At 38.2% G+C, this 14,348-nt stretch overlaps 1 protein-coding gene across 1 annotated transcript in view; it reads right to left on the bottom strand.

The window, feature by feature from the left end:
* Positions 1-4,139: 4,139 nt before the first annotated feature.
* NKAIN3 (sodium/potassium transporting ATPase interacting 3) overlaps positions 4,140-14,348 on the bottom strand; it is a 335,631-nt gene continuing 325,422 nt past the window's right edge. Inside the window, exon 6 of the mRNA XM_041412864.1 lies at positions 4,140-5,154. Within this exon, the coding sequence (XP_041268798.1) occupies positions 5,141-5,154 (14 nt within the window). The 3' untranslated portion in view covers positions 4,140-5,140. The remainder of the gene's footprint in view (positions 5,155-14,348) is intronic.

The raw sequence follows: 14,348 nt of genomic DNA, 5'->3' as shown, positions 1-14,348 counted from the left end.
CATTCCTGGGATTATTTATGCATGGCTGCTGCTTAGTGAGACTATCTTCAGAGTCTGTTGCTGGTTCTGAGAGGCAACAGACCATGCAAGGGCAGCTATTCCACAAAGCTGTCACATCCAGGACTGTGCTGTGTGACTGATGAGCAGGTACTCATGTGGAAGCAGGAATTAAATCCAGATGTTTAATTTGTTTAAAATCAAAGAGAATCATTCAAACTGTGACTTCGATGAAGGAAGTGGAAATTATGTCAAGAAACCATCATTTATCAGCAGATAAATAAAGATGTTTGTCAGCCCGGGGAAGATGGCACAACTTATATGTAGCTGTCAAATAGCAAGCAGTACAGGCTAGATCTGTGTCCTTAGCTGCTAAATAATTATTTAGGGTCCTGAACTGCCTTGTGTCCCCTTACAGTGAAGCAGGGTGCTGCTGGTAATGCTGGGTGATCAGAGCTGACATGCTGGGAGCACTCTGCCAGCAGGCAATGCAGACAAATCTCTAAGGGGCAAACACTGCAGCAGTAGTCTTGATATAAAATATCTTCTTTACAGGAAAAATTTCACAGACCTGAATTCCCCATTATCTATAACACATGTATTAGTTTGCTCAAGAAGCCTCTGCAAACTAACAAACCTTTCAGGCTGATCCCTAGTTATGGTTTCAGGGATAGTCAGCTCCCTGGGCAGAGTTAGGAGAGAGACCACTTTAGGGCTGTATTGATGAGGGCACCCTCCACCTTATGCAACCCTAACCCATCTGGTATGATCTCAGGATGCAACCTGGCCACTCTGCTGTAAAAGTGCTATTGTGGCATGCAACGACATAACCCCATCGCTGTGCTGGGCACTAAGAAGGTTTCTGTCCAAACGCCCAACATAGCAGGCAGGAGATGAACTGATTTGTGAAAAACCTCCTGCTGATGTTGAAGCTTTAACATGGAAGGGACATTTTCCAACCTGAAATTTTTTTGTTTAAAAGCTGCCAGGTTGTAATCAGTTATAATTAAACCAGATGAGGCTGATACTGGAAGGAGGCAAGCCAATTAGTTTGGGATGTAAATTTTTGTTTTCCACTGTCAAAGTTTGTTAATGGACCTTGATAGATTGCTGGTTTGGCCTTTTCAACCTGCCACTCCCCACATGAATGACAGGCAGGCAGCTGGGTGCAGGGAAACACGTTGCAGTCAGTGCTGAGAAAAAGGTTGCATCTGCCAATATGGTGCTTGGAGGTGACAATGCTGTTGCAATGCCTGAACTGTGGCCAACTGGAGGAAGAGGTGAAATTCAGGATCCAAACATGGAGAAGAGTCCTGCATGGCAGCTGTGAATGAAGAAACCTGCACTTGAAGTTGTTTGGGCTAAAATCTGCCATTTTTTTGGTGCAGAACTACAGGCTTTTTAGTGACCCAACTACGTGTTGTCATAAAATAAGAAAAGTTAGTATTGTCTCGTGCTAACCAGCAACCAGATACCCCAGCTTCAAATTCCAATTAATAATATACAGTAAACAATGTCGTCTTAATCACAGAATGACAGAACAGGTTGGAACAGACCTCTGAGATCATTGGGTCCCACCTGTGACCAAACACCACCACATGAACTAGAGCAGGGCATTGACTGCCACATTCAGCCCTTCCTCAAACATTTCCAGGGATGGTGACTCCACAACCTCTCTGGGCAGCCCATTCCAATGCCTTATCCCCCTTTCTGTAAAGAAATTTTTCCTAATGTCCAGCCTAAACCTCCCCTGGTGCAGTTTAAGACGATATCCTTTCATCCTCTTACTAGCTGCCTGGAAGAAGAGGCTGAACCCCATGTGGCTACAGCCTCCTTTCAGGGAGTTGTAAAGGGTCAGAAGATCACCCCTGAGACTCCTTTTCTTCAACCTAAACAACCCCAGCTCCCTCAGATGCCCCTCAAAGACTTGTGCTCCAGACCCTTTACCAGCTTTGTTGCTCTTCTCTGGACAATATCACCTGCACTACTGAAAGCAGTTATTGGATAAAACCAGGCATCAATTCCCATGGGTTTAATTGAGAGAGCTCTATTGACAATTACTATAATAGTTACTATTGTATCTTATAATAATATCAATATTCTATAATATCATGCCTTAGCACTAAAAAAACACCCTTCAGTCAGTCCAAGCAGTAAAGTCTTTCATTTTAGAGTGTTCCTTCACATCAAAATTGCATTTCAAAAAACTTCAAATTTTATGTAAAAAATCTCTATGGATATGAAAGAGTCCAACCAACAATTCCACAATCTGTAATGTATAATCATGGTATGTCTGTCACTGCACCAGGCAAAAATTCTGTTAATTTCTTACTACAGTTTTTGTTTTCAGATCCTCAAGATCCATCAGCCACTCTTTTAAGAAACTGGTTCAGTTTCCTGGCTCCGTCCTTAGTGAACATGTAATGCCATATTTCTGCAGTCTCATATCCACTTTTACTGTCAGCTAAAGTACTGTGGCAAATCTGTTTCTCTAAAAAACTGGAATTAAACAGAAACTTGGGAAAAGGAAAAAAGTCTAAAAGTTTAAAGGACAGATCTTCAGCTGCCCTACAGTGTAATAGTATGACTTATTAATGCCACCAGAACAGTTTGTAGCAACTGATAATCTCCGAGGTTTTAAGACTGTCAGCAAATTCTGTTTTGCAGTACAAACCTAGTCATTTCCTGAAATTGCATGGTTCAGTTAAGCTTAAGAAAACTATCCAAGTTTATTTAGAGAGTCAACATTTATTTCCTACATAGCTGGCTGATCTGGGACTCACCTAACACCTTACTGAAAACATGTTTTACAAAAATAAAGGAACTACTCAAGGCTTCCTACAAAAATGTTTACCAATATGTCCTACTATATTACAGGATGCAGCAATTAACAGTCAAATGCATTTATTATTCTCAAGATTTTTTTACCCCAACATGTTCAGGTTGATTGATACTATTTTGGGTGTCTCAGTTTAGAAAAGTATGACAGTTTCCTTTGGCATTTCAGTCTGCATTTTGGCTGGTCCTAATGAAGACAAATTCTTCTCAATCAGGATTGTTCTGTTTGTTAAGTGAGACAGATGGCACACTCACTGATTCTGAGATTTTAAGTGTATTTGGGATATACTGGCTTGTGTTCCCTGGCTAAAATGTGATAGATATTTCAAGTGGAAGAGAACTCAGTTCCTGTCTTTGCAGAATTTTTGTGACATGTACACAGTTCTGAAGGACCTACAGAAAGACAGGTTTTAGACACATTCAGACAAATCTGTAAAGCATGGTCCAGCAGACATGCCTTGGCAGAAAATCAAACACACACTTCCAAACCCCTGCCAGAACTGTGTGTTGAGCCTGTGCCATCAATGGAGGTGTAGCACTCGTTCTTATTCTTCCCACCTGGTTCTGAGGGCAGCACTGGGTTCAGCTGAAGGCTTTTATTTGAGCTATATCCAGCCCCAGAAACACTAAAGAAGGGTTTTTCTCCAGTTGCCATTTCTTGTTGACTTTGTCTTAATACTTAGTTCATACTCAGTTTCAGGGAAGGTTAACCAAAGTTTAGGTTGTGTTTTCTCCAAAGTCAGTGAGGTCTTTAAGTTAACCAGCTGGAAAGCAGGTGGATGTACCACAAGACCCTTGCCACCTGAAAATATTAGACTACTTCCATAGTATTTATTAGCGTCCCCAGTATGTTCATATTGGTAAATTACACAGATTTTCGGAGGGAAAGAATCAAGACAAGCTCTCTTCTAGCTCTCACCTGCTTAGACTTGAAAATACATGATAGAAGAGAAGACTGAAAATTCAGGACCTGAATGTTGTTTAGATGAGTTGAAGATTTCTTAGGATACCTATGGAGGAACTTTGTGGGCATCTGTTCAGCCTCTGGTGCAGAGGTAGAGAAATACATATCAGAAGGAACAGCCCTCCTGGCTGTCCCACCAATGAAATGTTTAAGTGAGGAAAGTGCAAAACCACAGACTCAAAACCCTCATGATGTTTCTGCTCAGTGTTGAGGCACATAGGCTCTGCAGAGAGATGAGGCTCTCTGGGGCATACAAATCTACACAGCACTTCATACTGTAATTAAGATGAAAGAAACAAAGTGTTCTGTTAAAAAGACTGCCAGCTCTCCAGAGAATACAGCTTTGTGTATCACTTTATGCTAGTGGTGACAGAATAGAAAACAAAATACCACAGTTACATACATGTTCTTTGTCTAGAAGTATTTACAAATAACTTTACAAATTTTTACACACATTTTTCAGTTTTGCTTGTTTACTTTTAAATTAAGAGAAAAATTAGTCCCCGGAGGCTTCTAAGGCTTCGGTTGGTGCCTTGTACTGTACATTCATGCTTGGCTTGTTCCTGGGAGAAGGGAGGAAAGGAGTTTAAAAATGTGCAAATCACAGACATCTAAACAGCCCTGGGTGTAAGGGTTCCTAGAGTCGGACATCCATTCAGCAGTCATCCTACTTCTCTTCAAATCAGAGACAGCTACTCGAGATGGACTTGGAGCAAAAGAGATTAGGAAAGGAGAAGTCATATATGAACTGCAATAATCAGGTGAGTACATTAGTGCTTGAACATCTGGGTAAGAAGAGTCATAAATCAATCCCTACTGCATTCAGCAATTCAAACAATGCAAGGAGTGGACATTGTGAATTCTAAAGACAGCATCAAAATGATCTCTTGATCACTGTTAGGGATTGACTCCTGCTGTGTATTTTGGAGTCAAAATTACTGTTTACTGACACAATCTTGACCAGGCACAGTATGATACTCTCAGTCAAAAAATACTGAACTTTTGAGAAAGATGCACCCTCCTCCTAGTTTTCACAGATTGGTTTTTTTTCATGCCTCAACACTAAACATTGTAAAAATACTGAAAATAAAAAAGAAAAAAATTTACAATTTACAAGTGTCCATATAAGTAAATTATTTAAAAATTCAAGATCATCTACAAGGATCTACGAAATAACAATGTTGATAATGACACTGAGCCTGTGGGAAGAACAATCCACATGCCGTGAGGAACAGATGTGGTGGGTTTCTTCCAGATCGATGATTAGCAAGGTTGGTCTTTTTTTTTTTTTTTAAATCTTTTTCTTCAGCTACAGCAGCAGAAGTCTTGAGTCCATGTTCATTACTTACTTCGACCTAAAAAGCAGGATATAAGAATTACTCACAAATGAAAATTTATTTTGTTTATCTTCTAATTTATAAGCTGTAAAGTCATACAAGTTGAGAGGTTAGCAACTAGTGAACAAGTGGGTAAATTTCACATGGTCAATAATTTCATCAGCTGTGAGACTCACCTATTGGTCAAGAATGAATGGCTGGGTACAAAGCAGTAGCTTTGTACTATGCATACCACAAAAGCAATAAACATTTGGGATAAGTCCCATAGCTGGTAAAGCATATCTGAGGCTCATACAATAGAAGATATTATATTGATATCTATTATATATTATATATAATATATATCATATAATACTATATATATATACTTATTCATTTTAGCATAATATATTTCAACAGCATGAGACATATTTGCACCCAGTTATAAAATTCTGATGTGATCTGATCACAAACATGAGCATTTGAGCTGGACTCACACTATTTATAGTCCTCACCACAGTGACATATCTGCTGAATCTATGTATTCTCACATGACTCCCTGTAGCCATTTTCACTTGTGTAATCTTGGAAAATCTGTGTTGGTCTTTTGGAGCAATTTGAAGGTGGATAAACTCTCAGGAGAAGATACAAACACGACAGGATCACACACATGTATCATGGAGTGCTGACCTCTCCACTGGCATAGTTTATCATACAGTAGGTCAATTTCACAAGCACAAATTAGTATAGTTCTTAAAAAGGCTAGGGATATCTCTAACTGGAATTAGGGATTCAGTGTCTGTCCAGATAGAGTTGCTCAAAGCTGTAGCAGTTTTATTTTATTATTATTACTACTATTACAATTATAATTAAAAGTTTCATTACTATATTAATACATTGTTCTTATTGCAGCATGTTTATGATATAGTCTTATTAACCTCTATTATAATATAATAATTATTAATAATAATAATCTCTAATGCAAGCCAAAATGTAGCTTCTTATTTTTTCCTGCTAGCCACCATGCTCCTGTCTTTTCTACATGTCAGTACACGAAGCATTTCTAAATATTACTGAGCGACCTGGCTGTTGATACTGTGATTCAAAGAGGCACAGCAGTCTTCTTTACAGTCCATATGCTTAGTCCCAAATGACACAACACCATGATATTTTTTCTACTCCACCTGTTGTCTCCTGCCTTACACACATCTTAACTGAAACTGCATGGCTGAGGGCAAAGATCCTGCTTCTCCTTGTCCCAGAGCCTAATGGAGTTACAGGCAGAACAAAGAGCAAACGGGCAAGCCATGATCATTTGTATTTGGATTAAAAATTGTTCCCCATGAGAACAAGCTCAAATTTAACTTATTCTCAGAGGTGAGAAGGAAAACTAATCTTAGTCTTGCTAATCATTAATAATTACGGTAGCACCAAGCAGGCATTATACTGAATGTGAGCACTTGATAAAAGCAGACTGTCTTCTGCATAGCTTGGATGAGGCCACAGAGCTCTGTATTTTCAGTGGGCTGTGTTTAGTTAATTTTTGAATGAAATAAGGGAAATAAAAGGGATGAGAAAAAGGGAAATACAGACAAGCTTTCATCTATAAAGTAACATATATAAAGGCTTTTCGTGTATTTTTGCAAGCCTTATTCATGTTCACTTCTAAGAGAATTCTAACTCTCTGAAATGGAGTTTTGCATAGCCTAGACACCAGAAGTCACTTTTTAGAGATAGTAAGAATTTTCAGTGTATATAATTGATACATATAGCAATTAACTTACCAAAAAAAGTCAAGAAGGCTAATGTGCTGCAGAGAGATAAGTATCTACAAAGTTCTGGCACAATCCCCTGATCACATTATTTCCAGCAATTTGGTTTTTAACTCAGACTTTGATCACTGACATAATTTCCCTCCCAGCTTAGATAAAGGTCCTCTATATCTTTCAGTACATACAATGAAAACATCAATTAGAAAGGAAACCCAATATAATTTCTGTCCCAGTTTTATACTCCTTGAAGCATTAAAGAGGCCAGAGAGGCCCTCCCAGCAGTACAAAGATACACATTCATAGGAAATGGAAAGATAACTGTTATTCTCCAGTATTGTAAGATCACCAAGAACCTCCAAATCCCCTGAGCTATTTATTGAAAATCTCCTATCAAGAACAAATTATCAGATGCTGTGACTCTTCTACTGCAAAACAAATGCATATATGTTGCAGGAAGGTATTTGTAAGTATTTAATGGATATTTCTTTTATTCTCTTCTTTAATTATAGTAGGTTTGCTAAGAAAGTACTAAACATTTATGCACTAGATGCTTAAAGCTAGTCTGAATGCAGGTTTAGAGATAAAAATCTTTTATGGAGAGGTGTAAATATTGCAGGTGTGGCCTTCTTGCTCCTGAATATCAATTTAACTTTTCAGTCTAGCACCTTATTCAGAAGGTTCAAACCCCCATTTTGCAGTCATCTTTCTCACAGAAAATGCAGCAAAATAGACATTTAATGAAATATTACTAAAGAAATGTAGACTTCAATGTAGAGCATGTACTTAGTCAAAAGTCAGAAGGTTCATAACTTTGTTTAGTTGTCTTGATGTGTTATTTGCTCCTGTTCTAGTATACACCATAATTTTGGGCCTTCATATTCTAAAATATTTAGATAAATTTTTAGTAAATTTTTGCCTCTGTGTATTTCTACAAATTGAAAGCTGCATCATGAATAAAATATATTATAAAAACCTGCAAAAATTAATAAAGTCACAAAGTTCAGGTGTCAAGTTCCAACCCCGAACAATTTTTAGCAATCGTCCATTTTAAATTAAAACTCCTAGCATGTGCACACATGCGTACACCAGGAAAAACCTTCAACCCATTCTAATTCTAACTGTTAAATAAAATAGAGTCATTAAATCAGTTTCAGTCAATTAGCTCTGTGTGCGTTTCATGCTGCATTTAAGAGGCATGAAAGGCCCAAAGGTAAATTTAAAGACAGAGACCAACATCACAAGTTCCAACCATAAAGAATTTCCAAATTAACAACTTCTGGTTTACCAATAATACTTTGGAACACCATCTACTTGAAGTTATATGAGCTTCTGCCAAAATACATGTACTAGTAATGTTACCCCATATCCTAATATTTTCCAGATAAAAAGAATAGATATGCATTCAACCTTATTCATAAGGTAGCAAAGCAGGAAGAATCTATGAAAATGATTTTTATAGTTCAAGCAAATAAGTGATGACAAAAAGATAATTAACTTCCAGTGAAATTCTACAGACAGATTTTAAGCTAACAAGTGGTTTTTCAGCAAAACTTTTTCTTTAAGTAGGTGACAAATGTAAAAACTACTGCTTTTCCATAAATGAGTTAATCTCATTAAGGTTTCTGCAGCCACAGAATCACTAAACCAGCTCTTTTCTTGCGAAAAATTCAGCAAGGAAGCAATTCCATCCTTCAGTAAGAGCCTCTCCTTGTGTTAAGATGAGGCACGACGTGGCAGACGTGGTGATAGCTCCTAATCCTTGCTTAGCGGATATGCCATCAATGACAAAGTGTCCTTACTCAAATGTGTTAGGTGGATTAATTTTTAATTAAGAGCTAATTAAAATATAATTAAATTATCAGTAATCTGATGCCCAAATTATTTTAGGAGAAGGTTAGCTTTCAGTTCAGTTCAGTTAGAAGGATTAATGTGGTCCGTGGGACCAGAACCTTACCTACAGGCTTTACAGGCTTTAACTCAACATGTTCCTGGGGGGGCTGTCGGTAGGAGTATGTGTCAAGTCCACCTATGAAATCAACTGAAAATACAACAGTTCCAGAAATGAACAAATGGAAATGAAAATATGTCAACTGAAAAAGAAATGTGGACAAATTGTGTTTAAAAATAACAAAAAAAAAAAAGTTCATGCACAGGTTTGCATACAAGAAATAAACCAAGCAGATAAAGATGCTGTGGAAACCGCTTACAGAAGGTTCCATGCTCTGTCTTCCTTGGGGTCTGTTTAGCCCCATGCCTGGAAAGATAGCAGATTCTCTTTAGGGAAATATCAGTGTGTGTGTGTATATATATATATATAGATATATTTCAAAAATTAATAATTCCCTTAAAACTCCTTTATAAGTGTTTAAAAATTTAGGCAATGGAAACAGTTTAGCTTGTGAACCTAATTTCACCTAAACTCTTCAGGCTCAATGGACTGTGTAGAAAAGCACAAATAAATACCAATGGCATGAGAGCTGAGTTAAGAATAAACAAGTGATCACTAAATATGAAAATGCAGCAGCATCTTCTCTGGATAAGCTTGTGGGGTCAGGACACCTTTTCAGAATCCTTCTATTTTTTATGTCAGAAATAATGTGCTCTTGAGAAGTTTTAGTTCCTTCTATGGTGATAATGATTTAAAAAAAAAGACATTTTAGTCTGAGTCTTGTATTTGTTATTTTGTTAAGATTTTAAGCAGCTCCAAGAGGCCACAATTTCATGTTATCCTAGAAATCTTAAAAGCAGGTTTGTGGAAAAGACTATTCTATTGATTTCAAAGGGCTTTTTGCAGACAAATCTAGATCTGACAAATCTAGATCTGACAAATCCACAGTACAGTAGATTTCTTTGGTCACATGGAAAACAACCTCCTTCACTTGTTATATATAGGCACATGCATGAAAATCCTAAGCAGAATTTTGATACTCCTCATGCTAATTGCTGAATGAGCAATGAATGACAAAGCAGTCCTTTCCCAGTCAATGTGTGCACTAGGTAGATGAACAGAGTGTTTACCCAGGGTGAGGTGATGGGAAAATGAAGCTTAGAGATTGACAGACTAATTAAATACCCACTGAAATCTGTGGAAATGCTCCTGTTGATTTCAGTTTGCTTCTCCTCCTGAGTCCAGAAATGGCTGAAAACTGAACTTGATCATACTGAACTGAACTGCAGTCATAGAGCATCGCCGCTTCCCCAAGACTGTTCTCTTAAAACTGTCTGAGTGGGACATAATGTTCTGAAGAGCTTGCCCAGCCCGAGTGCCTGCCCCAGCCTATCTGTACCTCCTCTTTCCACTGTATTTCTTTCATGTTGCAGCTCTCCTTCATAATGTTGTCACTGTACACTGTAACATGTATCAAAATTTACTTCAGCACTAGTGGGATCAAATCCTGACAGAGGAAATAGCTGCAGAGGAACTGCTGTAAAAGTTGATTTTTAAGCCACATAATCACAGAATGGTTTGGGTTGGAAAAGACCTTAAAGATCATCTAGTTCCAATCCTCCTGCTACAGGCATGGATACCTTCCACTAGTGCAGGCTACTCATCCAACCTGGCCACGAACACTTCCAGGGATGGGGCATCCAACTTGTCTGGGCAGTCTGCTTCGGTGTCTTCTCAGTTTCACAATAATGAATTTCTTCCTAAAATCTAATCTAAACCTGCTGTCTTACAGGTTGAAGCCATTCCTCCTCATCCTGTCACTACATGCTCTTATAAAAAGTCCCTATCCATCTTTCTTTTAGGGTCCCTTCAGGTACTGGGAGGCCACAATTTGGTCACTCTGAAGCCTTGTTCAGGCTGAACAATCCCAATTCTCTCAGCCTTTCATTATAGGAGAGGTGCTCTGTCCCTCTAATCTACTTGGTGTCCCTCCTCCGGATGTACTTTAACAGCTCCATCTCCTTCGTTTGGTGGGAACTTCAGAGGTGAATGCACGTCTAATACATTACATATTTACTGAATAATTTTTTTAAAATAAATCACGTCGACAGTTCTCTCTTTGTTTGTTTGGTTTTTTTTTTTGTTTTTTTTTGGTTTTTTTGTTTTTTTAAATTGAGCACATGTTAACACAAGGAGCTAAAAGAATGTTTTTGTGGCAATTCACTGCTTTAGAGCCACACGTCATTTCTCTCAGCAATCACAAGCATTATCTGCAATTGTAAGCAGGGAGAGAATTTAAAGTAACTAGCCTTTCTACCAACAAATCTTTTCAAGCAAGAAGTGGAGATGTATTAATGATTGACAATATAGATATGTCTTTGTTCTGAAAAGGAGAATATATTTAATAGCACCATCCAGCAATTGTTGAGATGAGCTGCTCAAACCTGCTTAGCTGAGGCTTTCTCTTTTGCAGTATTAAAGCTGAAGTTCATCTTAAAATTCATGTGAAGTTCATTCGCAAGGCAAGAAGCTGTTCCATCACACAAGGCAATGGAAAGTGCCATTTTTCATTATGCACTCTATTTTATGGCCTATAGCTCTTTAATATGAAGAGTCATCATCAATTATTTGAATTATAAGTTACTTCTAATTTTAAAAATTAATTTTGATTTTACCTGGTATTTTCATCCCTTATAATTAGCAGTCTTCCAGGACTAAGACCACAAGTGACCACTAAACATAGAAAACTGAATTTTTATTTTCATTGGAGGCAAAGACATTATGATGTACATTTCAGTGCAAGCAGGGATCAAATATCTTAAAACTTTATCCTGAATGAACTTTCAGATGTGTACATACCTCTGTTTAATTGGCCAACAGTAAATAAGAGCAACAATTATTTAGATTTTCCAAGAGGAAAATATTGGTTTAGGGATGATATAAAATAATTAGGTTTGTTTCTGCCTGGTTAATGGATTATGGATAATTTCTGCCATAGATTCACAGGGCTACATTAAATAGCTTCAGAAAGTTGCATAAGCCTGGGAGAATTAAAAAATGTGTTCTATACAGTTCTATAGTACTATGCTTTAAATTTAAAAAAAAACCCAAACCAAACCAACAACCACAGCTTGTCAGCAGTAGGGATATTCAGTCACTAAATAACAAACACCCCATGTAGTGCAGTCATTAACTACAGTCATACAGAGAGAAACTTAAAATCCTAGGGAGAGGATTTTTTAGCATCCCAGAGATAAGAGCAGGTTACAGCAGAAGCTGGTTATTTTAGCTGCAGCTGGCTGCAAAACATGATCCCTATTCCCAGGGAACTGCTCTCTCCTTGTGTCACCTCAGTTTTGTGGTCATGCTGGATGCTTAATGGCCAGTGTGAAATGTTCCTTTAGAGTTCACTACCTGCTGTGCTTGGAAGTGCAAATCTGTGCTGGCTGCCCACCGCAGGCAGTCCATTAAAGTGATGTTCATTCATTCACCGCCCGTATCAGAGCAGCGCTTGTCATAATCTGCCTGAGTGAGAAAAGTGCAGTATGCTGCTGGCTGAAGAAAGTGCATCCACTGTCATCAGTAATTTTGAGGGTTATTCAGATGACATTTTGGGTTGCCTTACTACTATTTATCCAGTGCATTCACCCATATGCAAGTTTAAATTTGCTTTCCTTTGAAGTTAGCGTAAAAGAATCAGAGCTCAGAAAAAACCAATCCTTTCTCCTTTTCCACCCTCTCATCTGGAATTCAGCTTCTCTGGCAATATCCCGTTGACCTGCTGGCAGGTCCTGTGCATACAGCTGCCAGAGCTTGTCAGCTCATTGGTATGTTACTAATTTCTTATTTCAAAGTTGGAAAATTCTAAGCATGTCTGGAGGTGCAGGGCATGAACTGAGCAGCAATATGGTAATAGGACAATTCTAAGGAGATCCTGCAGTCTCTCAGCCCGGAATACCTATATTCTATTCATGCTTGCCTCCCCATTTTATAAATGGAAGTAAGCCTCAAAGCTGATGGCTCGAATAATTGGCACCTCCAGCTGTCCCCTTTCCAAGAGAGAGGCAGACTAGCAGGTGTTCAAACTTGTGTTTCCATGCACAGAAGATTTTCTTAACCTCTGGGGTTCCAAATACTATTTTGCACTGAAGTATTTCCTTGTACTGAGATTTTTTATTGAATGGCAATATATCAATGCAATTACATGCATTAAGAAAAGGCATGCAACTGAGGAGGGTGTAACCAGCAGAAAAGAACAAAAATCAATTAGGAACCAAAACTGGGGGATTGATGATAAGTCAGTGCTACATGCATGAAGTCCAAACTTCAGACTTTCTAATGTTTGCGCTTGTAGTTACATAAACTTTCCAGAGAAGCACGTTTTTTTCCTGAAAAAACTGCCTTTTCAGTTACCTTCCCTCCTCAAGAGATCCAGTGTCCTTACACCCTTCACTGCACAAGCCAGACTGACCCAGCTATCTGCCTGGAGCCAATAATACCCATTTTCCCCTCTTCATACTGAGCCTGAGCACCTAAGTCTCAAGCCATGTAGCAAAAGAACCACACATTCCACTGCAGGATCACAGGAATGGCTTTTCACTTATATAGAGGATTAAAGGAAGGAAAATGTGTGCAGGACAATTAAGAAAGCGAGAAGAAGAGACATCAGTAATCATTTGTGGCACTCTGATTGCTGCTCTCTCTCTGTAAAGTACTGGCAGATGGTAATCAGGTTACAACAGGATAAAGTGGTAGAAAATTACTAAGAGACAACCTTTTACTTAAGTTTTTATTACTGGAAGCTAGAAGGGGAATATTTCAATGTTCCACAGTAATTATTAAGATATTTGCACCAGATTTTCTTCTTAGTCTTCATCAGTGGGATAGATCATAATTTTAAAAACTGCTCTACCTTGTAACATGTAAGCGCCACACTTCTCTACAGGGCTGCACTGAAAGAAGGATTCTCTCAGAAGCTGCCTTAGGAAGGGCACTGGCATGGAAATTTTATTCATGATCTTTGCTACTGAACTCTCTCTTCATTTTACCAGTGATGTGACATCCAAGATATCCTTTACTCTCCAAGGATATGACTACCCAGTAAGATGAAAGTATGAAGATGATCCACGATGTTAGGAAGTGAAAATTGCTCAAACCCTCTTAACCCAGATTAATTCCAAATCTGAAAAGATCTTCCAAAAATCTCTGTGCCATGTCTTTGAAAGATATTTACAGCCATACCATCCCATTACTGAAACTAAGTGGAAGGCTGCCTGATTATGGTGTTTTGCTGGTTTTTTCCTCCTAAAAGTGAGTATTTTTCAGTCACTTTCATGTCATTAAGGTCTCCTGCCCACTACTTGGTAAAAGCCCCTAGAAAAGTATGGTTGTCACACATAAGGCATGTAGGAAAATATTTACTATCAAGTAATATTTACTATAAGTTTATTATCACTAATTCAGTATACAAAATGTATATATATATACTTTACACTGCAGGTATGTATAAATTGTGTCCTTTAGGATTTAGAAAACATTCATTTTTCCTGCCAGGATGCTATCTGCCAACACAC

Source organism: Onychostruthus taczanowskii, unplaced genomic scaffold (assembly GCF_017590055.1).
Source record: "Onychostruthus taczanowskii isolate IOZ18803 unplaced genomic scaffold, ASM1759005v1 scaffold4, whole genome shotgun sequence".
NCBI lineage: Eukaryota > Metazoa > Chordata > Aves > Passeriformes > Passeridae > Onychostruthus > Onychostruthus taczanowskii.
This window is presented reverse-complemented; position numbering and strand designations above follow the sequence as displayed.